The sequence below is a fragment of the Oncorhynchus mykiss genome, chromosome 7 (genome assembly GCF_057628025.1).
Source record: "Oncorhynchus mykiss isolate SJ-2025 chromosome 7, ASM5762802v1, whole genome shotgun sequence".
In the NCBI taxonomy this organism is placed as follows: Eukaryota; Metazoa; Chordata; class Actinopteri; order Salmoniformes; family Salmonidae; genus Oncorhynchus; species Oncorhynchus mykiss.
Window position 1 is genome coordinate 59,536,924 of NC_143028.1, and position 26,704 is coordinate 59,563,627.

At 42.6% G+C, this 26,704-nt stretch overlaps 1 protein-coding gene across 3 annotated transcripts; it reads left to right on the forward strand.

Moving 5' to 3' along the window:
• Positions 1 to 274: 274 nt before the first annotated feature.
• LOC110528258 (putative nuclear hormone receptor HR38) lies at positions 275 to 21,783 on the forward strand. 3 transcript variants are annotated; one of them, XM_090241520.1, is made up of 7 exons: positions 275 to 605; positions 16,621 to 17,453; positions 17,665 to 17,794; positions 18,067 to 18,230; positions 18,490 to 18,692; positions 18,884 to 19,062; positions 19,352 to 21,783. In XM_090241520.1, exons 2-7 carry the CDS (start codon positions 16,623 to 16,625, stop codon positions 19,612 to 19,614), a joined length of 1,770 nt encoding a protein of 589 aa, XP_090097646.1. In that variant the 5' UTR covers positions 275 to 605; positions 16,621 to 16,622; the 3' UTR covers positions 19,615 to 21,783. The 3 variants fall into 3 exon arrangements, with proteins under 3 accessions (XP_090097646.1, XP_021465844.1, XP_021465842.1); XM_021610169.3 differs by lacking the exon at positions 275 to 605 and adding an exon at positions 14,053 to 14,252; XM_021610167.3 differs by lacking the exon at positions 275 to 605 and adding an exon at positions 14,065 to 14,241.
• Positions 21,784 to 26,704: the final 4,921 nt, after the last annotated feature.

Consider the following 26,704-nt stretch of genomic DNA (forward strand, 5'->3'; position numbering starts at 1 on the left):
TGAAAAAGGGTAAGCAAAAGAAAGTGACATTTTACCCTATCTGGCAACAGACATCATACACAACAATAGGCTATTCTTCCGCAATCTATTTTTAGAAACTTGTTTCTCTTTTTTCTTCTTTTTGACGTCCTCAACCATTCAATTGTGTATCTCTAAGTCCCTGACATCGACAGATCTGACCTACGTCACATGCAGGGATTCCACCAACGTCAATGGGAACCCTTGATTTACGTCATCGGAGAGACTGGCCCTCATTGTTCTTCGCGAGACAAGCATCTCCCATTCTATCGAATACGAAACAGTGAATGGAACAAGGGGGAGTTAATTTAGCTGGAAAACAAGCATCAAATTGCATGAAGAAAAGCAGTGAAGAAAAGCCCACTTTGTTTTAAGGACTTTGCTGTTTTGTTGATCTTCTTGTGTCTTTTGAAATGACTTCAATATAGAAAGCAGAAGAGTAGACATGCAGAGCTGTGTAAACATATAAAGCATGCAGACAGACAGTAGCGATTAACCTGAAAAATCGGACTGGCGCTTTGAGATTGATGTGGAATGAAGCGAAACTACGGACAAGAGGATAGTTCCAACAACATGATGATGCTCAGGCAAGTTCACGTTTTTTCTAAAGCTTTTATTTTAATAAACATGTATGTTTGCAAAGGCTACATCCCACATCACCTATAAATAGCCTACTTATGTAAAGGGAAAATATTTGCAAAATAGGCAACACAAGTAGCCTTTGCACTGCATGTAGGTTAATGGTTTACGTTCATTGTCAGTCTTGTCCTGGAGGCAGAACTGAGCTATTTCCCCTTAGATAGGCCAGCTGCTAACTCAAAATTGGGTATATTCTAACAATTCCTGAAAACAAAAATGTGCTTTTTGTTCTTTATGTAATGTTAGGGTTAGGCATTAGGGTTAGCAGTGTGGTTAAGGTTAGAGAAAAATCCGATTTTATGACTTTGTAGCTGTGCCAAATAGTGCCCACTCTGCAGAGCTGCCTCTAGTCTAGAACAAGATGCATGACTAAAAAGGCTAACCTGCGCACTGCATGTTCAAATTATTCATCACATAATGTCTCTTTCAAATAATAATCAGGAATCAAGAATGTCCAATCCTGTCCACTCACATTTTGTAATTATTGCATATACAGTACCAGTACCAGAATAACAGTGAAGACATCGACACTATGAAATAACCCATATGGAATCATGTAGTAACCAAAAAAGTGTTCAACAAATCAAAATATATTTTAGATTTTAGGTTCTTCAAAGAAGCCACCCTTTGCCTTGATGACAGCTTTGCACACTCTTGGCATTCTCTCAACCAGCTTCACCTGGAATGCTTTTCCAACATTCTTGAATGAGTTCCCACATATGCTGAGCACTTGTTGGATGCTATTCCTTCACTCTGCGGTCCAACTCATCCCAAACCATCTCAATTGGGTTGAGGTCAGGGGATTGTGGAGGCCAGGTCATCTGATGCAGCACTCCATCACTTTCCTTCTTGGTCAAATAGCCCTTACACAGCCTGGATGTGTGTTTTGGGTCATTGTCCTGTTGAAAAACTAATGATAGTCCCACTAAGCGCAAACCAGATGGGATGTCGTATTGCTGCAGAATGCTGTGGTAGTGTGCCTTGAATTCTAAATAAATCACTGTTATTTATCTAATCAACTATCTAGGTTTAATTGTTACCCAATTAAATGTATCATGTAACAATTAGCTCATTAGGAATTGGGACACCACGAGAGCGGTTCTTTAAAGAGTTACCATCTCTCGAATTAAACTCTAAAAGTCTTAATCTAGCACATCTATAAACAGTCAACTTATTAATCACAACCTCGTATCATATCATCATTCTGAACAGTCGTAACCTCCTTGCATCTGCAAAAACCCGAGCCTTACTAATGATTCAGTACTACACACATTTGTTTAATTATTTATTTACTAGCTAACTAAATGGTATCACAGGATAAACTGACTGACAAAATATGACTGCTTGTTACAAAAGTCATGAGTCATGGAGAGGGGGTGAGAGAGGGGGGGGGGTGAGAGAGACAGGGGGTGAGGCAGAAAGGGGGTGTGAGACAGAGAGAGAGAGAGAGATAATACTTTGGTACATTTAGAAACTACTCTCACAGTAATCATATACTTTGCACATGAACCGCCGCCCTCTTTGAGTAAGAAATCATGAATGTATTTTCGTGAAATGTCTTCGTGTATTTCTGTCGGAAACAGGCCACCTTGGAAAGGGAGTTGGTCCTTTTCACGGCATGCTTGTAAGGCAATGATTGTCCCAAAGGGGTTCGCACCCGTATTCTACTGTTGTTCTCCTCTGCTGTGGTCCGGTGACTTGTGGTGTAGTTTGGAACAGAACTACAGAGTTTATTCTACTTCCATTCTGTCATGTATTGTCATATTATGTCTTGTTCCTGTTCTTTCTCTTCACTCCGTCTCCCTCTGCTGGTCGTATTAGGTTACCTTCTCTTCCTCTCCTTCCCCCAGCTGCTCCTCATCTTCTCTAACTACCTCGTTCACCCTTTTCCCACCCTTTTCCTTTTTTTCCCTCTGATTAGGTCTCTATTTCTCTCTCTGTTCCTGCTTCTGTCTTTGTCAGATTCTCGTTTGAGTTTCTCATGCCAGAACCAAACTATCGTCTCGTTTGCTTCACCCTTGTCCTGTCCTGTCGGAATCTGCCTGTTCATCTGAGGCTACGTGTGATCAGGTACCTCTGTCCTCTACAACCCAGCTATTCTCCTCTGCTGCTAGAAGGGGACTCTAACCCAGCTATTCTCCTCTGCTGCTAGAAGGGGAACTCTTCTGTGATATTCAGAAGGACTTTATGTTTCATTTGTCGCCCTCTCTGTGGGTTGTTTATTTTACCATCATATACATTTGAAGAGGATCTAGGTCTTACCTGTGTTTTGACATTAAAGGACTCTGTTTTTGTTAAACCGCTTTTGGGTCCTCACTCACGTGCATAACACATTCGCTCTGGAAGATGCTTCTTTGAAGATAGGCTAGCCATCCGTGTCAATGGTTTCCAGTGGGGTGATGAGAGTAGCATAATACGATTAATGGAATAATCCCACTTAAATGAGCTTTTCTAGATACTTTACTTAGGACAGCTAATCAGCTGTACCACTGGCTGTCCGGGAGGTGACTTTATCGTCTCTACCTCGTGTTGATATTCAGAGTTCAAACCACTTTAAACGCGAGCGGCAGCTCAACGTCTTTCTGGTCTGATATGTTAATTCTTAATCCATTATTTTATACAGTTTGTTCAAAAGGGCGATTCCGCCAGGCTGACATGCTCTCTGACCTCACTCAAGGGGGCGGTGACTATTTCCTTGTACAAAGTTATGGAAACAATTATAGTTTCTAAAATCACATCCCTCTCTTAACAAAAACACTTGCAAAATGTTTCATAATTCATGCACAATGCATCGGATGGACACTTCACGCATATAGTTGGTATACTTTCCAATTTGCAGTATTTCCTTTATAACATTTTTAATGACATCACAAAATAAGAACCAAATCAATGTTGTTTTAGGTCGCCTCTAACCATTCCCCACATTCTATGTTAGAAATATTGTTCCAGTATTCACTTTAGAACGTGTTAGCATTTCGACGGGAAAAGGTCTGTGTAGACAAAGGCACATTCCTCTGATGAACATTGGAGAGGTAGATGCTGAATGTTCTATCCCTTGATTTACAACAGGGTGTGAGCTGTCAACCCCCCACCAGTTCCCTTTTCCCACCCTCTGCAGTTGAGAGGGGGTCCGGTTGAAGTTATTTATTGCAATGCTGATCTGACTTATTTGGATCCTCACAGGCAGTCACCAGCAAAGCACCACCACACTATCACACCTGCTCCTCCATGCTTCACGGTGGGAACCACAGATGCAGAGATCATGAAATTGTATTTGTCACATACGTCGAATACAACCTTACAGTGAAATGCTTACTTACAAGCCCTTAACCAACAATGCAGTTTTAAGAAAATACCTACAAAAATAATTATGAGATAAGAATAACAAATAATTAAAGAGCAACAGTAAATAACAATAGCAGGGCTATATACAGGGGGTACCAGTACGGGGGGGGGGCAATGCAAATAGCCTGGGTAGCCATTTGATTAGCTGTTCAGGAGTCTCATGGCTTGGGGGTAGAAGCTGTTTGGAAGCCTCTTGGGCCAAGACTTGGCGCTCTGGTACTGCTTGCCATGCGGTAGCAGAGAGAACCGTCTATGCTGGAGTGCACCAGCTGTTGTTTACATATATGCAATTGCCCCCGCCCCATGTTTTCCCAGAGGCTGCTGTTCTATCCTGCCGATAGAGTGTATAACCCGCCAGCTGTATGTTCTTAATGTCGTCGTTCAGCCACGATACGATATTACAGTTTTTAATGTCCTGTTGGTAGGATATACATGCTTTCAGTTCGTCCCATTTATTTTCCAGCGATTGAACGTTAGCTAGTAGGACGGAAGGGAACGGTAGATTAGCCACTCGTCTCCTGATCCTCACAAGGCACCCTGATCTTTTCCCGCAAAATCTACGTTTTCTTCTCCAGCGAATGATGGGGATCTGGACCTGGTCTGGTATCCGTAGTATATCCCTCCCGTCCGACTCATTGAAGAAAAAAATCACCTACTCTGTGTCTCACATAGACACAGTGGTTGGGACCAAACATCTCAAATTTGGACTCAGACCAAAGGACAGATTTCCACCGGTCTATGTCCATTGCTCGTGTTTCTTGGCCCAAGCAAGTTTCTTCTTCTTAGAAGTGGTTTCTTTGCAGCAATTCGACCATGAAGGCCTGATTCACACAGTCTCCTCTGAACAGTTGATGTTGACATGTGTCTGTTACATGAACTTTGTGAAGCATTTATTTGGGCTGCAATCTGAGGTGCAGTTATTCTAATGAACTTATCCTCTGCAGCAGAAGTATCTCTGGGTCTTCCTTTCCTGTGGTGGTCCTCATGAGAGCCAGTTTCATCATAGCGCTTGATGGTCTTTGCAACTGCACTTGAAGAAACTTTCAAAGTTCTTGAAATGTTTCGTATTGACTGACCTTCATGTCTGAAAGTAATGATGGGCTATTGTTTGTCTTTGCTTATTTGATTTTTTTCTTGCCATAATATGGACTTGGTCTTTTATCCAAATAGGACTATCTTCTGTATATCCCCCCTACCTTGTCACAACACAACTGATTGGCTCGAACGCATTAAGAATGAAAGAAATTCCACAAATTAACTTTAAACAAGGCACACCTGTTAATTGAAATGCATTCCAGGTGACTACCTCATGAAAAGCATTCCAGGTGAAGCTGGTTGAGAGAATGCCAAGAGTGTGCAAAGCTGTCATCAAGGCAAAGGGTGGCTACTTTCAAGAATCTCAAATATAAAATATGTTTAGATTTTTGTAACTTTTGTGGTTACTACATGATTCCATATGGGTTATTTCATAGTTTTGATGTCTTCACTGTTATTCTACAAAGTAAAAAAATATAAATAAACCTTATGAGTAGGTGTATCCAGACTTTTGACTGATACTGTATGAATATCACACACATACAGTATCAGTATATATATATAGATATACAGTAGGGCAAAAAAGTATTTAGTCAGCCACCAATTGTGCAAGTTCTCCCACTTCAAAAGATGAGAGAGGCCTGTAATTTTCATCATAGGTACACATATACAGTGGGGAGAGCAAGTATTTGATACACTGCCGATTTTGCAGGTTTTCCTACTTACAAAGCATGTAGAGGTCTGTAATTTATCATAGGTACACTTCAACTGTGAGAGACGGAATCTAAAACAAAAATCCAGAAAATCACATTGTATGATTTGTAAGTAATTAATTTGCATTTTATTGCATGACATAAGTATTTGATACATCAGAAAAGCAGAACTTAATATTTGGTACAGAAACCTTTGTTTGCAATTACAGAGATTATACGTTTCCTGTAGTTCTTGACCTGGTTTGCACACACTGCAGCAGGGATTTTGGCCCACTCCTCCATACAGACCTTCTCCAGATCCTTCAGGTTTCGGGGCTGTCGCTGGTCAATACGGACTTTCAGCTCCCTCCAAAGATTTTCTATTGGGTTCAGGTCTGGAGACTGGCTAGGCCACTCCAGGACCTTGAGATGCTTCTTACGGAGCCAATCCTTAGTTGCCCTGGCTGTGTGTTTCAGCTCATTGTCATGCTGGAAGACCCAACCACAACCCATCTTCAATGCTCTTACTGAGGGAAGGAGGCTTTGGCCAAGATCTCACGATACATGGCCCCGTCCATCCTCCCCTCAATACGGTGCAGTCGTCCTGTCCCCTTTGCAGAAAAGCATCCCCAAAGAATGATGTTTCCACCTCCATGCTTCTCGGTTGGGATGGTGCTCTTGGGGTTGTACTCATCCTTCTTCTTCCTCCAAACACGACGAGTGGAGTTTAGACCAAAAAGCTATATTTTTGTCTCATCAGACCATATGACCTTCTCCCATTCCTCCTCTGGATCATCCAAATGGTCATTGGTAAACTTCAGACGGGCCTGGACATGCGCTGGCTTGAGCAGGGGGACCTTGCCTGCGCTGCAGGATTTTAATCCATGACGGCGTAGTGTGTTACTAATGGTTTTCTTTGAGACTGTGGTCCCAGCTCTCTTCAGGTCATTGACCAGGTCCTGCCGTGTAGTTCTGGGCTGATCCCTCACCTTCCTCATGATCATTGATGCCCCACGAGGTGAGATCTTGCATATAGCCCCAGACCGAGGGTGATTGACCATCATCTTGAACTTCTTCCCTTTTCTAATAATTGCGCCAACAGTTGTTGCCTTCTCACCAAGCTGCTTGCGTATTGTCCTGTAGCCCATCCCAGCCTTGTGCAGGTCTACAATTTTATCCCTGATGTCCTTACACAGCTCTCTGGTCTTGGCCATTGTGGAGAGGTTGGAGTCTGTTTGATTGAGTGTGTGGACAGGTGTCTTTTATACAGGTAACGAGTTCAAACAGGTCAAATCAAATCAAATGTATTTATATAGCCCTTCGTGCATCAGCTGATATCTCAAAGTGCTGTACAGAAACTCAGCCTAAAACCCCAAACAGCAAGCAATGCAGGTGTAGAAGCACGGTGGCTAGGAAACCCTAGAAAGGCCAAAACCTAGGAAGAAACCTAGAGAGGAACCAGGCTATGTGGGGTCAGTCCTCTTCTGGCTGTGCCGGGTGGAGATTATAACAGAACATGGCCAAGATGTTCAAATGTTTATAAATGACCAGCATGGTCAAATGATAATAATCACAGGCAGAACAGTTGAAACTGGAGCAGCAGCACGGCCAGGTGGACTGGGGACAGCAAGGAGTCATCATGTCAGGTAGTCCTGAGGCATGGTCCTAGGGCTCAGGTCCTCCGAGAGAGAGAGAGAGAATTAGAGAGAGCATACTTAAATTCACACAGGACACCGAATAGGACAGGAGAAGTACTCCAGATATAACAAACTGACCCTAGCCCCCCGACACATAAACTACTGCAGCATAAATACTAGAGGCTATGACAGGAGGGGTCAGGAGACACTGTGGCCCCATCCAATGATACCCCCGGACAGGGCCAAACAGGAAGGATATAACCCCACCCACTTTGCCAAAGCACAGCCCCCACACCACTAGAGGGATATCTTCAACCACTAACTTACCATCCTGAGACAAGGCCGAGTATAGCCCACAGAAATCTCCGCCACGGCACAACCCAAGGGGGGGCGCCAACCCAGACAGGAAGATCACAGGTGCAGTTAATACAGGTAATGAGTGGAGAACAGGAGGGCTTCTTAAATAAAAACTAGCATGTCTGTGAGAGCCGGAATTCTTACTGGTTGCTAAGTGATCAAATACTTATGTCATGCAATAAAATGCAAATGAATTACTTAAAAATCATCAATCAATGATTTTCTGGATTTTTGTTTTAGATTCCGTCTCTCACAGTTGAAGTGTACCTATGATAGAAATTACAGACCAAAACATTATGTGCCTAAAAATATCCAATATGAAATGTCAACCTAACCAATACTGACAAAAGCTAAACTTAGATCAGCACATCATAGGGAATGGCATGTAACTTCTGGGTCACCTTGAGATAACCCACAAGAGTTGAGACAACTTCTTACTCAGTGACAGGCAGACAGTGGTGTTGATGGTTGCCATGACTTCTTGAGGTATGTGTGAGCAGTAGCTGCGTGGTGGTAGTGCCACTGTCGTGCATTATTATCATAATCTCTGGTGTCTTCACTTGGTTTATGTTCCCATACTGTCCTTACAGTAGCAATGCTATGAGGCATTAAAACAAACAAGCCATTCCAGTGCATGGTTACTTTTCAGATTTACATAATAAAAATGTATATAATTAATATCTTCCTCAAATATCTGGAAATATCCCATAGCCCACAGCTGGGCTGTGTCCCAAATGGTACCCTATTCCCTATTTAGTCTACTACTTTTGACCAAGGCCCTCTATGGGACTGGGAGCTAAAAATCACCCTTTAGGATGTTGACTTATACTGAACGAAAATATAAATGCAATATGTAAAGTGTTGGTCCCATGTCTCATGAGCTGAAATAAAACATCCACAAAAACCGTATTTCACTCAAATATTGTACACACATTTGTTTACATCCCTGTTAGTGAGCATTTCTCCTTTGCCAAGATAATCCATCCACCTGAGAGGTATTGCATATCATGAAGCTGATTAAACAGCATGATCACTACACAGGTGCACCTTGTGCTGAGGACAATAAAAGGCCACTCTAAGATGTGCAGTTTTGTCACACGACACAATGCCACAGATGTCTCAAGTTTTTAGGGAGTGTGCAATTGGCATGCTGACTGCAGGAATGTAACACATGTAATTATAACTTCCTGATTGTGACCCTGTACTCTTACCATTCCTCATAAAGCCTAAGCCCACATCATGCTATGGTAAGCATATCAATTCATGTGCTATAACTTTTATCAGTCACATTATGTGACATCTGTCATCATAGCCATTAAAAGTGGAAAGGCCTTACCCAATTGAACCATCATGTCTTGTGTCATGTCTAAGTTTGCATTGCCAAGGCTTTACAAAAGGTCCCAGGCCTAAACTAATACCTAGGAGAGGGGAACGATATCTGATGCAGCCGCCCCATTTTTAGCCACATCCCCTCCATTATTCATCCCTGTCACTGCTTCTCAAGGTGTGAATCTACTAGCATAAGGGGGGTTTGTGAGCTGAAATATAAACCAATGGGATCCATGGGGCCATGTGATGGGTTGAAGTATAGGATTTGAGACTTACAAATTTAAACAGCTGTCAAAGATCCAGTAGGTTGAAGACTGTTCAGATCGGGTCATCAGTTTTTTATTTTCAACTTCATCGACCAGCACCTGATCATTCCCTGTGGGGTTCTCATGTTGAGCACTCTGTAAGCACAACAACAGTTCTCCCTTGTGAAGAGGTTTCCTGACCTCAATGGGACTTCCTGGATAAATAAAGGTAAAAAATAAATAGATAGAAGGCTATGCCTGGAATTGATAACATTGTAAATCTAAGATTAGGTGTATGTGTTGATCAACTTAATTATGTCTGAAATTGAATAAAGTCTACTAAATTGAGTCTATGGTTGATTAGCAACTACATGGTGCATGATTGGGGAAAAAGTGTTTTGAGGGAATCTGAAATAAAGAAACAAATAATTGTTTAATACATTTTGTACACCTCAAGGGGTTGGTTGATATTTCCCTATTGTCACGATCGTTTGTAGAAATGGACCAAGACGCAGCGGCTGTTGAGTTCCACATCATTTTATTGATAAAGTGAAACTTAATAAAGACAAAAAAAACAATAAACTAACAACGAACCGTGACTACAGAGGTGCTACGTACACTTACTCAAAATACAATATCCCACAAACACAGGTAGGAACAATAACTACTTAAATATGGTCCCCAATTAGAGACAACGATTACCTGCCTCTAATTGGGAATCATACAAAATCACCAACATAGAAAAATAAACTAGAACCCCACATAGAAATAATCAACTAGAATAACCCCCAGTCACGCCCTGACCTACTATACCATAGAGAAACAAAGGCTCTCTATGGTCAGGGCATGACACCTATGCAATAGCCATTGTTTCCTGTTCATGTTTAATAGGCATTATTGTGGCTAGTTATATTTACGTAGCTATAATATAACCTACTGATTTAGGCAGTGTTAGAATTTCCCCTGCCTGTGGCTCTATCCCCATCTCCCAGGTACCATCCTTACAGGTGAAATGATACTAGTTCTGTATGTAGGAACAATTTGGGGCTTCATAAACACAGTGAGAAAAATAAGAAAATGTCCAGCAAGAAGCAAGTGTAAAATGTGTGTTGTTACTGAGTGACAGTGTGACAATCCTTTTCTTCAAAGTATGTCATGTGGGATGCCTGCTGGATATTCAAAACTTAGCTGTGATGTGACTGTATGTACAGAGCGTGGGGGAAGGGTGATGTGTGTGTGCCTGTGCATGTGCGCGCGTACCAGGGAGGGAGGTGTGGTGACTATATAGGCAGCTGCTGTTGCCTGAGAGGTGTCAGACACTGCTCCATTTCACTCCCCAGCCAAGATCTTAACTCCACAGATAATCTTAACTCCACAGGTACGGCCACCATCTCAAAGCCTTACCTCATGAACACGGCAAAGGGAGCGCTGCCTATCACCATAAGGATGCCTGTGTGGGGTGGGGCTCGCTTTGGGGATAAAGCAGCTGGCTTGTGACTAGGCCAGTCCTAATGCTCCAGACGCTCTTTTATCCCCTAGGCAGGGAAGAGGAAACCCATCCTGGTTATTCTTAATGCCACTGTTTCTCTGTGTGGGTTCACCTAGCCTGCTTTTAAAAAATTAATTACACATTACTTACAGCATGCCCAAAGACCCCCTCAGAGGGTGCGTGTGGCGGTTAGTGATTTCTTGCTGTTGTGTGGTAGTGAGGAGGCAACTACTTAAGTGGTGTATGTGCTTGTCCGCAGGCCTGTGCTTGTATGGCTGCTGATAAATGTCAGATGGCAGCTGGGCGCTGTGGATGGATGGTGGGAACTGAAGTGTCTGATCCCGAGGGAGGGCGTGTTGGGGTTTGGTCGTAGCTCTGCTTTACACTTGAGAGAGTCATCTGACCTACATGGTGAATGTTTTTCTTATCTACTCTTAGAAAACCGGGTGTGTGTATACATGTCATGTGTAATGATCAGCAGACACTGGCTACGTCCCAATAATCTGTCCTTCCTCCTAAAGTGTGCACTTGTTCAATTCCCTTCACTGATTTTAATTATTGGGACATAGGGGGCGCCAACTGCTATATTCAACCATATAAGTAGAATTACTAGATCAAACTTTCCCATTCAAGTCAATGTTCTGCAATGGGAAATTATAATTATCTTCAACTACAGGGGATCAGTATAGACAGTTTATTATTGGTGAGTGATTTGCAGCTTACATGTCAGAGTGTTTTCTGGAGTGAAATCTACAGGGACAATGGGTCTATGCTCTAAGTATAGAAGATGAACATATATTGTACTCTGAGAGACTGGACGGCATTATAGGATATCATATCATACAGTATATCTTTCCACCATGTCTATAGCCTCTATTACACTGAGACATTAGTTAGGTTAGACTACTGCTGGGGTTTCCCCCCCTCCCACTCTCTCCCCAGGTGGTTGGTGAAAACAACAGTTTCTTCCCCCAAGTTTCCAGAATATGGTGCACCAGATGGATGAATATTGACTCTACAGTATAGCATGTTTTACTGTACATACTGTGTGTTGGGATTGGGATGGATTCAAAGTCAAGGGAGGAATTTGGAGATATGAGTCATGTCATTGCACTGTGGTCCTGGCCTGCCTGCACTGGGACTGGAAAGAGAGCAGAGTGCAGACATAGACAGTAAAGTGCAGGTACTCACATTTACTGCAAGGGTACAGGTGTAAGACTGGGCCTTTTGTATAAGTACGGGTTGTTCTCTGATATTTTTAGCAACATCACCATCTTCATATTAAGATACAATACTTTGCAGTATGACCCCAATGAGAGTTAATGAGGAAGTCTGGAGTCACACACACATGAACACACACGCATGCTTGTTTGTGTTTTTAGGCCTGAACTAGACTTCATCTTTGTCTGAGAAACCGGTCGTTGTTGTTCAATAGAGTAGTAGATTGTCATACTGTCCCATATTGTTGACTGACACACATTACACTTTCTGACTCAACTAAATTTGCTAGGTACTCTGCTGTTATAGGATGAAGTTGCCCGTAGACCCTGATTTGGGGTCACTTTTAGCTTTTTCAGGGTTAGGGTTACGATTGTGGGAGGGGAAACTGATCCTAGAGCTGCACCTACCACTCCCGAGCGGTACTCTGCTGCCAGAATGATCAAAACTTGCAGTAAATATAAGTTTCTGTGGAAACTTCCCCAGAGGAAGTGGAGATGGCAAAAAATGAAGGCTATACGAGGGGTGTCAAACTCAATTCCTGGAGGACGGGGTGCCTGCTGGGTTTAAACAAATATTTTTTATAAATTAGTCATCCAGGTGAGGGAGTTCCTTACTAATCAATTACCTTTATTGATCAATAAAGGGAGGAGCAAAAACCCGCAGGCACTCGGCCCTCCATGAATTGAACTGGGTATTCAGTCCCTGAATTCTGAGCATTTACCTGTCGAGAAGGTGCCAACACCTTTACAGTTGTTTTACTGCCCTGCATGGCTTTAGGACTGTATGGATACACCTGTCTGATCTTGTTGGCATTGTAATAATAATACCTTGATGCAGCCACCTGCATATGTTTCCCGCTTGTTACGCTTCAAGCAGGGCTTGGCTTTTCCTGCGTACACACACCCTCAACACACCCATGCATACTACAACTTGTCGAGCTGCACCTACTCTGCATCCCAATTCTCCACCCTCTTCCCTGAAGTGTGCACTTGGATTTAAAAGCATAAGATTGTTATAAGCATGGACTGTTACACCAATCCTATACTTTTAAATCCATGTCGTGGAGTTCACAAATGCTCACTTTGGGGAAAAGGGTGGAGAATTGGAGCACAGGCCTCCTAGAATGTAGGCTAGTGTAATTATATAGTCCAGCTGATTAATAAAAAGGCCTTCATACAATATCAAATCAAATTGTATTTGTCACATACGCCGAAAACACCTTGCAGTGAAATGCTTACTTACAAATCCTAAACAACAATGCGATTTAAAAAATATAAAATAAATAAAATATACCTTTTAAAAATATGAATAAGACGTAACAAATAATTAAAAAGCAGCAGTAAACTATCAATAGCGAGGCTATATACAGAGCGTATGCAATATGTTATTAATGTGTTATGTCATTAATAAGGTTTACACTTTACATACAGTGCCCATTTTTACTGTGTAATTATTCCTGTAAGTACAGTTTAACAAGTATTATAATTACTCAATTGTTCAAATTTTACTTAGAAGATAGGTCTACAGCTAGACCTTAAAGCCAGTGAATTAAACCTAACTGAGCAATTGTGTATATAAACTCCCTCAATTTACGTCCCTGTTTGCAAGTGTCACTGTTTACAAATGGTATGTTAGACTAGACATATTAGCCTTTATATAGGCTACATTGTCTACCATTTGAATAGCCTATAGTTAGGCCTATGCTATTTAAATAGACTTAAACAAAACGACCCAGCATATAGTCTTTACAAGGACTTCCCTATGACAAACCATTAATTACGTTATCTCTGTCACTCATTTGGCAGTTATTAACTTTGCTTTAAGCAATACAATGTAATCATCTGACGTTTATTTTTGGCCTATTCCAGGCAGTTATAGCTCTACGCGTGTAACCAGGTCTAAATTTAGATCAAACGTTCCGCCGTCTCTTGCGTCAATGGAATCCCGAGCGTGCGTCAGAGTATAAGAACGTCTGTGTGAGAACGATGCCATTGGCTCCTGACCCGGAAAAATCACCGCCCCTTTGCTATTTTTTGCGGAAAGACACGCCTAGAGCCGGGGCCACCCGACGTAACGGCAAAATAAAAGTGACTGTATATATTACACTCTACCCGAAGTCTGAAGATTTCATTCCCTTTCTGAACTGTAGACAGAGGTTTAATACACTTGATGCTTCTCCATCACTCGGAATAAATGAAAATCTGTCCAAGGAATTTAGAGGATTTATAGATCAGGTTAGTAAAAGGTATTTATTATTATTTTGCATGCATGCTAGTGGTCTTCACTGTTTTGTTATGGATCCGATTGGCAAGGATGCTTTTTTTAATCTTCGAAAACTTTACCCTCCTAAAGAGCTTACTTATTGAATGATTTGTGGCATTTTAGCCTACTTGCAATGACTGTAAATTTGTTTTCTTGATCATGTGATAAAGTAGCCTAGTTTCATTCTATTTTCGAATGACATATACAGAAAAGGCAATGTTTAGATGCTATACCATTCGAATAGGCTACAGCTGCTTAAAACTGTTAATCAAATAAAAGCTTAATAACATGTCAGACCAAATGATAGATGTCTTGGATATCATTGTAGACTTGACTGCATTCAACATTGATCGCTATCACGCTTGTGAATTGACGATGTGTTGGTCTGTGTTGTGTTGCAACCAGCCGCACACTCCCCCAGTTCTCTATCACTGACTGATTTTTGCCTCGCACGTTTCAAAGCCTATCTCTAGACTATGCTGTTTAACAGGGCTATTTTATAGGGCCTTTTATATGGGGCCAATAGGGGTGTATTGATGGTCTGAAATAGTTGAGAATATGAGTGGTAGGCTATTTATAGTTTTGTAATATTTGCTCTTCATGGTCAGTTATTAACTTAATCCATGTGTATTATTTTATTATATGAAATTAATAGGCTGATGCATCACATTGTTATCAACTTAAGCTACTAATGAGAAAGATCAGACAGGTGGCGATGTGGCCAGTGGGTGTTCAAGAGGAGGCAGTGGCGGTATCGGATGTCTCACTGTTGTCTCTCTTGTCCTCATCTTATCAGATGCACACATATCCTCTGCGTGCATGTTACACATGGGGTTCAGAGGTTAACTTGTGACCTTTTGATGTAAGCACCCTTTTTGTAGGTCAAGGATGTTTCTTACTTTAGTTTGTGTGCATCAAATGTATAGTTTCTCTCACCAAAGCACATACTAAGAGGTAAAAACACAAGTCACTGTTTAGGGGCAGAATAGCTTACACCCAGACATGTTGTTGGTGATGATACACTATATATACAAAAGTATATGGACACCCCTTCAAATGTGTGAATTTGGCTATTTCCGCCACACCATTGCTAACAGAGCCCTGACCTCAACACCATCAAACACCTTTGGGATGAATTGGAATGCAGACTGCGAGCCAGGCCTAATCGCACAACGTCAGAGCCTGACCTCACTAATGCTCTTGTGGCTGAATGGATGCAAGGTCCCACAGCAATGTTCCAACATCTAGTGGAAAGCCTTTCCAGAAGAGTGGAGGCTGTTATAGCAGCAAAGGAGGGACCAACTCCATATTATTTTGTAATGAGATGTTCGACAAGCAGGTGTCCACATACTTTTGGTCATGTAGTGTATAAACAGGAAAAAGCAGTGATTCCACATAAATTCAAGTATTTAGCATAATTGTTTATTTTATATTGCTTTTAGTCATGCCAGAATATCTTGAGATATTCAAAGTTTTGACTGACCAACCGCCTTCATTGTGATTTGAACTAAAATTGAATTAAGACAATAATTAAGATATGAATTAGATCAGATGATTAAAGCTACAGATTAGTGAAAGAACACCTCCTGGAGAAAAATCCTCCAGATCCGATTTTGTTCTGATATGGACAGTTCTGAGAGGTAGACATGAATCGCATAGACATGTCCACCTGCTAAAGACACCTTAGCATCTCGCCACATCCCTCCTCTCCGCCAGGCCTGTCACCTTCCCCTCTTCAGCTGGCATTTAGCCCACCGTGGAACCCAATCCCCAGACCTTGGGTAGGAGGGTTGCCCTGTTCATAACCGAAGGGGTGGGTTTCAAAGCGTTCAAAGCCAGTAACCAATATCCTCCAGCAAGACTATCTCCCCATCAGCCAGTCAGCCGGCTTTCCAGGCTTTCTCAGAATCACCAAAGGGGTACCAAGAGGCCTAAAGCTGTGGCAGCGTGAGGAGAGGGGGGAAGTGTTTCTGTATGGGATGATGTCAGGATGTGCTATTGGAGAGGTGTTAAAAAGGGATCCCTAAGACGGGTTAAGTTTCTTTACTGTTGTTGACTTAAGTGATTAGTAAGGAGGCTTGCAGATGATGGTTGTAGAGTTGTTTACAGGTTATTGCACCTGGTTTGGCTGGAGTGATGGTGAACTTGGAGCGTACGGCAGGTGGGCCTATAGGGTCTACTCATGCTACATTACTCAACATAAATGGCACCATTTCAATTATTTCATAATTTCAGCAGTTATGTTGGCCTCACGTTTTGATAGAGAACAACAATTAAGAACAGCGACTACAGAATGCAACTATTTGGCTTCAGAATATTTTTCTTAAATATTGTTTTATGTCTTTTTTTAGCAATGCCCTGTGTTCAAACTCAGTATGGAACTGTGCCCTACGACAACAACTACTTTATCTCTGAGTTCCTGAACCCTGACCTCAGTGCTAAGCCAGCCATGGACATCGGTGCCCAGCGGGACCAGCTCACCGCCTCCTCCCTCCCCAGCATCAACACCCTGGTGGGCAGCGGCTACGTGGGCGAGTTTGACGCCTACTCGTGCCAGATCACCACCTCTGCCTCCAATGCCCCCTCCGGCCCCGCGGCCGGCGGCAGCTCCAGCCCTCAGGCTCAGCACTCAGCCTTCAAACTGGACGACCTCCAGGTGTACGGCTGCTACCCGGGCTCCTTTGCCCTCAGCTACCTCGACGAGACGCTGTCCTCCTGCGGCTCCGATTACTATGGCAGCCCTGCGTCGGCCACCGCCTCCCCACCCACCCCTGGCTTCCAGAGCCAGCCTGGCTCGGCCTGGGACTCCCCCTTCAGCCCCTACTCCCCAGGCCCTGGGTGCTGGGTGGCTGATAAGTCAGGCTTAGCTCAGCAACCCTCCTTCTTCACCTTCACCCCCCCGGTGGAGCAGCATTCCCCCCTGGGGCAGCATCAGGGCCCCCAGCAAGGTGAGGAGGACCCTTTCTTCCAGCCCTCACAGCAGCATGCCTCCCCTCTCCATTACACCCCCTTATCCCTGGACCAGGTGTCCCTGGACAGCCCCGGGCTCATGGAGGGGCCTATGTTGTCCCCTAAGATCTGCAGCCCCGGGGCCAACGAGGGTCGCTGTGCGGTGTGTGGGGACAACGCCTCCTGTCAGCACTACGGGGTCCGCACCTGTGAGGGCTGCAAGGGCTTCTTTAAGGTAGGAAGCTTCACAGTACTTATATTATTATTATTTCGCAGGCTGGCTGCCTCAGAATTTTTTATAATTCAGTTGCACATAATAACCTATTCATACATTAACTTGGCTCCAGTTCCAGTAGAAGTGTGATTATAAAAGAGAAAGGGGAACATTGAGAAATGTGCAGGAAAATAATCACACTGTTCTTTGTTTTTATTTTCACTTCTTGCAGCGAACTGTACAGAAGAATGCTAAATATGTGTGCCTAGCCAACAAAGACTGTCCAGTAGACAAGCGGCGGAGGAACCGGTGCCAATTCTGCCGTTTCCAGAAGTGCCTCGTGGTGGGAATGGTGAAAGAAGGTAATGCCATGTTACACCCCCTTAAAGCCTTCAGTGACTATTATATTTGATGTGAAACCCAAGCTTGAACTGACAGTCATGTGAAACCCAAGCTAAGAATGACTGAAATGCTAAGCTGAAGCTTTACAGTGCCCACTCGTAGAAAAAGAGAAAGTGAAATGGATATAGCAATTGTTTAGTGAAACGGAGGCTTGCGGTGACAGTCATATAAGAATCTCAGACACGTACAGTCAGTGAGAGTATTTGTTATTATTTCTCTCTCTCACTTACAGTCGTCCGCACAGACAGCCTGAAAGGTCGCAGGGGTCGTCTGCCCTCTAAACCCAAGACTGTACCAGAGTCAGCGTCCACCACCCCACCCATCAACATCATCACCTCTCTTGTCAGAGCTCACATAGACTCCAACCCCGCCATCGGAAAACTGGACTACTCCAAGGTAAGACCTCCAGACCTTGTCATGTGACTCATGGAACAGCATATTATTGGTTGTCTGTTAAGTGCCTACAGTAGCTCATCTTTGCTGTTGAATCTCTCTCAGAATTTAGCTAAAGTTAAGCTTCTTGCTTTAATATCGTTGTATGTAATTCATCTTCTTTGATTGAAGTGATCTCGATCACATTTCACACTATATGTTATGACGAGATGGACATCAGAGGCAGTGAGTCATCCCTTTCTTTCCTCTTTCCACTCCTCAGTACCATGAGACAGTGGTCAGCCTATCAGAGAAAGAGGATGCCAACGACATCCAGCAGTTCTACGACCTGCTGACTGGCACCATGGATGTGCTGCGGAAATGGGCCGAGACCATCCCAGGATTCACCGCCTTCTGCCCAGAAGACCAGGAGCTGCTCCTGGAATCTGCTTTCGTGGAACTCTTCATCCTCCGGCTAGCATACAGGTATAATTACCACTGTGAACATTGTCTGCATCCCAAATGGCACCCTATTCCCTATGGGCCCTGGTCAAAAATGATGCAGTTAATAGGGAATAGACTGCCATTTGGGACGCACTAATTTACTGTATAATTCCTTCAAAACAAATGTGCACCCAATGTTTCTGCAATATATGTTAAGGCTGTTCTGTCTCTAGGTCGAGTCCTGAGAAGAACAAGCTGATCTTCTGCAATGGTGTGGTACTTCACCGTATGCAGTGTGTGAGGGGCTTTGGCGACTGGATCGACTCCATCATGGACTTCTCCCAGAGCCTCCACCGCATGAACCTGGACGTGTCCTCATTCGCCTGCCTCGCAGCACTCGTCATCATCACAGGTGAAACACATTCACATGCAAACACACGAAGACAGACAGACAGACAGACAGACACAGACACAGACACACACACACACACACACACACACACACACACACACAATTTCACTATACTGTTAGTTTTAGTGAACCCCTTCTCTGCTCCACTAGGAGTTGAAAGCAATAAGTCTGGTAAGTTCTGGTTACTCAACTGAAACACTCATACTATATGCTTGGGGTATATAGCCTGTCACAAGCCCATTTATTAATGTGTCTGATCAAGAGGTTTCTCCTTGTTGTTTCTCCTCAGATCGCCATGGCCTTAAAGAGCCCAAACGGGTGGAGGAGTTCCAGAACCGCCTCATAACCTGTCTGAGGGACCACGTGGCCGGCAGTGGCTCCGACGCAGGGCGGCCCCAGCCCAACTTCCTGTCCCGTCTGCTAGGGAAGCTCCCCGAGCTGCGCACCCTCTGCACCCAAGGCCTGCAGCGCATCTTCTACCTGAAGCTGGAGGACTTGGTCCCTCCACCACCCATCGTAGACAAAATCTTCATGGATACCTTACCTTTCTGAAAAGACAGACAAAAAGATGAAGAGGAATGATTAAGTGATGATGCTGAGGGGACAAAAATATGATAAACTGAGGAGGTGAATAGGGGGCCGTTGTCTGTGTCCATTACATTTGGGACTTATAGGACCCCCCCCACTGAAGTGGCATCTCCCCTTCCAGTGCACTGACTTGATGAAAAGTGTCTGATTCTGCCTCTGGTCCAGTGTCTAAAAGTGAGGACTTAGACTGTATTTTTCTCACATTTAGTTTAATAACAAAAACCTGTGGGTGACAGAATTGGATGTTTATTTTCCAATCTGTGGAATTATCCTGGACAATGCATTCAACAAGAGAGAGGAAGACATGAGATAACATTTCTAGTTTTTGGTCTCTTTTGTAAGTGTGACTTTGTAGAGTGGCTTTATCGCTATGCAAAAAAATGTGTATGTTTGTGTTTTTGCACGCTACAAAATATTGAGAGACAATTGGTGTGTATGTACAGCTCTGAGGGGAAAAAGCAGGCATGTTCACACCTGAACACCCACTTAAACCTAAGTTCTCAAAAATCCTATTGAGTTTCCAAATCCCAACACAACTTAATTTAGTAGCTGTTCAAAGTTGACACATAGGGAGGCCAACAGTGTCAAACGCTGGAGTCTCCAGTCCACTAGCCTTTCTCAAAGACAACTGTTGCGTCCTACATTTCAAAGTGAGTATTTTCAGTGAAACCATAATAATAATAATAATAATAGCCATTTGTAGTCCTGATACCACACATTTACACCTATAGAAGGTCGGACCAAAGGGTAGCTGTCTATCTGTCTGCAGTGACAGCTGGCTATTGTTGTGACATTTACAGCTCATCAACCACAAAGCCTTAATGTACTTTACAGGCCCAGTGCAGTCAAAAATGTGATTTTCCTGTGTTTATATTTATATTTTCACACTATGAGGATGGAATAATACTGTGAAATTGTTAAAATTATGATAATGCCCTTTCAGTGTAAGAGCTGCCTGAAATTTCATCTTGTTTTGGTGGGGTGGAGTTTTGGCCTGCCTGGTGACATTGCCAGGTGGTAAATTAGTTAATAGACCAATAAGAAAGAGAGTTCTAAACCTTTCTGCCAATAACAGCTAGTTTTCAGTTTTTCCCTCCCTACCCAAAATTCTTGCTTGAGAAATTGCTTTTTGCTAAGAAGCTATTTTTGTTTATTTTTTTACCATTGTAATTGAAAAAAATCACAGTAGGGTACTTACTTAATTGTAACCCAGAAATGATTTGATATTGAGATAAAAATGGCTGCATTGGACCTTTTAAAAGGTGTCATAAGTTTTACTCATGCCACAATGCAACAAGTATTGCGGTTTTGTAATGGCAAGAGAATCATATCACTGAAACAATTTTTTTCCCCTTAGAACTTTATAGGAATGAGTCCTTAAAAAGAGAAAAATGCCAGCAGAATTACAATGTTTAAAAAGTGCCTTTAAAAAAGTTGAAGACCTCCTGTGTATTCAGGTTTTCATTTCAACCATCTCACTGATAGAAACTGTAAATCTATTCATTTGATGTCGGCAACAACCAGATGACAAAACATTAGAACAGACTTGGTGAAGTTTGATTGGCTGAAATTAAAATGTGCATACCAAGAGTTACTTGAAAACGGAGGTTAGGAATCTCATGGTTTGGAAGAGCCTAAGAATAGTCTAGGGATAAAAATCATAGAATACATTTCATTTTTTGAATGTGGGAGAGTATTAAGTTTCACACTATAGCTGTAACATGGATCCACTCAAACGTATCCCTTAATGCTCTATAGCTTACTATCCTTATCCTTAACTGTGTGATTCTATAAACATCTGCTAATGTAAGGGTTGCCTTACACACACTCCTTCAGGAGGAGTGTGTGCAGTTTTATAAAATGTAGTTATTTTTATTTTGTTCTTGAAATGAACTTCAAGTGATTTCTTAAGTCATTACACAGTGAAATGTGACAAAAGGACGAGCAGCTAAGAGCACTTCAGCGTTCTAACACAGTATACAGATTTATACAAAAATGTTCTATGTTTGTTTGTGACGTGTGTATACTTATAACATAAATACTTTATATTTGTGAGTTTTTGTAATGTGGTACATACATATATATATTCAGAGGAAGAAAAAGTATTTAATATTAAAAGAACATTTCAAAATACAACATTTGTTTCCATTTTTCTTAAATGTTATGATACTTTTTCACAGACAATTTTTACAACACATACTTTTATGATGGTGTGTGTAGTAAAAACTATCACCCGATTCTGAGTTCTCTGGTATCTCCAAAGAAATCAGTGGTTAAACCACATAAGATGATGTCAAAACTATTTCCTCTAGTCTACAGGCTCTTCTGCAACTGAAGTTATACACCATTGGTTTGATTTTCATGACATCATAACAGGAAGCAGGTCGTTCCTTTCGGTTAAACCACTTGCATAGTTTCTAGATAAGATTGATGGAATGGGAACTTTCATGCTCTGTGCCACGCAGGGGCACATGACGTAATAACTGTGTGGGAGTCTGTGTCTTTTCCATAGTGTTGTCTAATCAATTTATATGAATGCTCAAAATAGCTTATACCAACCAATCAACTCACAAATAGCAACACTGTACCAACCAATCAACTCACAAATAGCAACACTGTACCAACCAATCAACTCACAAACAGCAACACTATACCAACCAATCCACTCACAAATAGCAACACCTTACAATATGAATTTTGGTTGTTCCCCTTTGAGTTGCTTTGTTATTGGGCTGTATAAACCACATACTCTATTAAATAGAGTATGGCACAGCTATGCTGTAGTATATGCCAGCAAATACAGTAGGGAGACCCAAGTCACCTGAGCACATATTCAGCTTGTTAGATTTAGCAACTCATCTTTGATTGCAATAATAGATATTGTTCTAAGCTTTTCACAAGTTCACAAAGTGTTTTAAATTGTAGGGACAATGGAGATAACTCACTCCATCCACTACTACTATAGGGCGAGATGATCAATGCAATATGTTGCTATAATCAAGACTTGCTATTACCACTGTGGTGCGTTTTGAGATTGGTCTGCCAAAGGGAGAGGGGGAGAGGTGCACAAAACTTGCTCTTGATCTAATTCACCATCTTGTACTTGTAAATGTGTTTTGTCGCACAAGGTGTTAACGGTGGCACAGCACTCATGATCAGCAGAGGCTATCCTTTGCCTTTCAGCCCACAGCCCAGGAGAATTGCAGCCGTGTTCAGCCAATAACCCTTCGGATACCCAATCTCAGACCACAGTCCAGTCATCTGGATTTTGATGTTGGCAGCAGGAGTGGAAATGAGGTCAACAGGAGAAAAGAGGGTGAGACATTGAGACATGTGTTACCATTTAAAAAGCCAGGCATGCCCACACCCTGATGGGTACAGTTAGTGGACAGACTTGGGTGTAGTCCCACTTCAGGGACCAGTGGGCATGAAACCTGGGGAGTATACAGTATGCTATCTACATTTTAGTAATTTAGCCGACACTCTTATCCAGAGCGACTAGGGTTAAGAGTTAAGTGCCTTGCTCAAGGGTATATCAATATATTTTTTACCTAGTCTGCTCAGGGATTTCAACCAGCAAATGTTCAGTTACTGGCCCAATGCTCTTAACCACTAGGCTACCTGCCTATCTCTGCTTTCATTATGGATACAGCTAATGTTTACAGCTAATGTATTCTACATACAGCTAATGTATGTAGAATAGACTTGGCAGATCTTATCCAGTATGTGTCACGCCCTGATCTGTTTCACCTGCCTTTGTGCTTGTCTCCACCCCCCTTGTCTCCACCCCCCAGTGTCGCCCATATCCCCTGTGTGTTTATACCTGTGTTCTCTGTTTGTCTGTTGCCAGTTCGTCTTATTTGTCAAGCTTACCAGCGTTTGTCCTGTCAGCTCCTGTTTTTGCTCATCATTTGAATAGGGATTGATGTACTGACTTTGTCCATTGTTTTTGATAGGCTAGCCTAAACTACAGATCAAATCTTGTTTGCTATGTTATTTGTTCTGTGAACTAATTTCAAAATTAGTTGGATGTTACATACAGCTGTAAAATAAGGTAATCCCTGACCGCATCCATTCCATTCCACACAGACAGCAGATTAATGGGGCCCATAGCAAGGTCGAGCCTTGGGGTAAAGATATGGTTTAGGTATGGCAACCAGAGCTGGCCTGCTTTTGGACTTTAATTACAAGTGGTAACTGGGCCTTGTGGGTAACCTTGTATATGTGCGCTGGATATGGGTCACAATAATTTTGCTATAAGGAGAAATATTTCACTCAAATCATACTACTAACATTTCACTCATATCGTACTCCTAATGGGTCAAATGTTTACCCTAATGACATAAACTGGTGGTCAGTTTTCTTTCATTCAGAAGTGAAATGTTAACATGCACATAATCATTATTCTCTCATTTGTGGTGCAGGAAATTCCAGCCCCAAAGTTGACTTAATTGTAGAAAACAATATGGTGTGGTTTAGTTTAGCTGGGGTTTAGAATGAACATATGAAAACCGGAGACTTTGGTGGTTTAGCACGGAGCTGTGCCTTAAGGTAAACAACATAGCAACAGCCCCAGAAACTACTTCTGCACATTTATTGTGGATGTTTCGGTCAGAGATGTACGTTCTGGCTTGGCCACGACTCTGTGTGTTATGTATAACTGTGGGGCAAGTGTCAGCTCTAGGTAACAAAACACTAACCCCCCCATGGTGATTATGTTTGGGGTTACATTTCGGTCCATGTTTGTCATCACAATGTGTGGCCCGCCACCATCTCCTTCCCAAAGTGGAAAGGTACCATCTGGAGCTGCTGTTGACCCTCTGACCTTAGACCTCTAACCTCATGTCCTGTCATGCAACACCCAGGACTTGAGGACCCGTCTAGCCTCATTATACCACCACCTTACATGCAAGACGACATGTTCTCCACTGTAACTATATGAGTGTGTGCGGGACAAGGAGCATATAGAATGCAAGGAAGATGTGATAAACATCAAAGAGGGAGGAAAGAATGTGAGAACATGAGAACTGGTCTGCTCGTAATACATGTCATAGCGATGCTTTTGGAAACAAAAATCTAAATCTGTCTTGGTCCATGTCTAGGTCAATGTCTAAAGTATCTTGATCAATATAGACTGACATTCAATATTTTTCAACAGATTATATTAAGTACTAAATAAAAGACCAAGACAGCTACCAACTGTTAATATACACAAAAAGGTGCTATCTAGAACCTAAAAGTGTTCATTGCCTGTCCCATAGGAGAACCCTTTGAAGAATACTTTTTGGTTCCATGTAGAGCCCTTTTTGGTTCTAGGTAGAAATATTTTGGGTTCCATGTAGCACCCTTTCTACAGAGGGTTCTACATGGAACAAAAAACGTTTATACCTGGACCCAAAAAGGTTTCTACATGTTCGACGAGCAGGTGTTCACATACTTTTGGTCATGTGGAGTATATTTATATTCCGGACTCCGACATTGCTTGTTCTAATATTTCTAAATTTCTTAATTCCATTCTTTTTCTTTTTTGGATTTGTGTGTATTGCTTTCTATTGTTAGGTATTACTGCACTGTTGAAGCTAGGAACATAAGTGTTTCACTACACCCACTATAACATCTGCAAAATATGTGTACGCGTCATGGGACCACTAAAATGTTATTTGATGATGTGACATACATGTGACATACTGTACATGTGAGTGGGTGGCCTACAGCAGGTGCATGTGCAGTGTGTGTGTGTGTGTGTGTGTGTGTGTGTGTGTGTGTGGGGGGGGGGGTGTCTGTGTCTATGTGTCTGTGTCTATGTGTCTGTGAGAGTTACGGAGGCCATAGTGCACTAGCTGGAGAGGAAAACCAATAGGCCTGTTTGTGAGGATGCTGCACCTGTCATTTGTTGATGGACTGAGCTGTAAATAACTTTGTGAAGTTGTTTTGTGCTCAGTGGGGGGCTCCTGTCCCTCCCACTTCTCTCTGTCTCTCTCTCTCTCTCTCTCTCTCTCTCTCTCTCTCTCTCTCTCTCTCTCTCTCTCTCCCATACACACATACTGAAACACCACTATCATTTCTACACATTTACTATAAACAGCCAAAATGAGCTCTTACAAGAGGATGAGTGTGTGTGGGTTTTCCTCTCGTTCCCAGTGCCTTCATTCACTGTCGTTCTGCCCCTGAACAAGGCAGTTAACCCACTGTTCCCCGGTAGGCTGTCATTGTAAATAAGAATTTGTTCTTAACTGACTTGCCTAGTTAAATAAAGGTTAAATCTCTCCACCCAGTCCCCAGGGCCAGGTGTGGACATCTGATGCACTTCCCCTGGCTTATCTGACAACATTTCTCATCTTTGGTTGCCGAAGAGTCCTGTGTCTGTCCTATGACCACATTCAATCCCTAATATGTGCGTCTCTGCCTGTATCTCTGTTCTGGGTGTGTGGGTGGGTAGGTGGGTGTGGGTGGGTGGGTAGGTGGGTGGGTGGGTGGGTGGGTGGGTGGGTGTGTGTGTGTGTGTGTGTGTGTGTGTGTGTGTGTGTGTGTGTGTGTGTGTGTGTGTGTGTGTGTGTGTGTGTGTGTGTGGTGGAAAACCCTTTGGTGAGTGTATTTTTAGCCGGCCATTGTTGAGCCCATGGAAACCTCTGTAATCCGATCTCCCCTCTCTGACTGAGGGAGTCTAGTGATAAATTAGTTGGCAGACACCATCGCTCATGCCATCCCTACGCATACCGTACGGCCCCTATCACTTTCTTAAGCTCCTAGTGCCCAGGGGATTAAATCCATAACTGAATGGTAAGCCTCTAGTATCATCGCTCTATCAAACACAGTACAACATGGTAGGAGGAGAAGGATAGTCCAGTGTGTTCAGCAAAATCCCCTATATTATTCTCTTATTAAGCTGTATTGATTTGTGAACCATGGGATCCTGATTCCCGATATTCATTGTTTCTGGAAAACAACTTATTGATGCATCTCTCTCTTTAGACAACATTCGGACAAAATGAATCATGTTGGTGTGAATAGGGTGGCTGATACATTACAATCTATAATGTGTGTGTGTGTGTGT

Coding starts and splice junctions, on each gene's coding strand:
- LOC110528258 (XM_090241520.1), top strand. CDS start 16,623: ATGCCCTGTGTTCAAACTCAGTATGGAACTGTGCCCTACGACAACAAC. Junction 17,795..18,066: donor GGTGGGAATGGTGAAAGAAG/GTAATGCCATGT, acceptor TCTCACTTACAG/TCGTCCGCACAGACAGCCTG. Junction 18,231..18,489: donor GAAAACTGGACTACTCCAAG/GTAAGACCTCCA, acceptor TCCACTCCTCAG/TACCATGAGACAGTGGTCAG.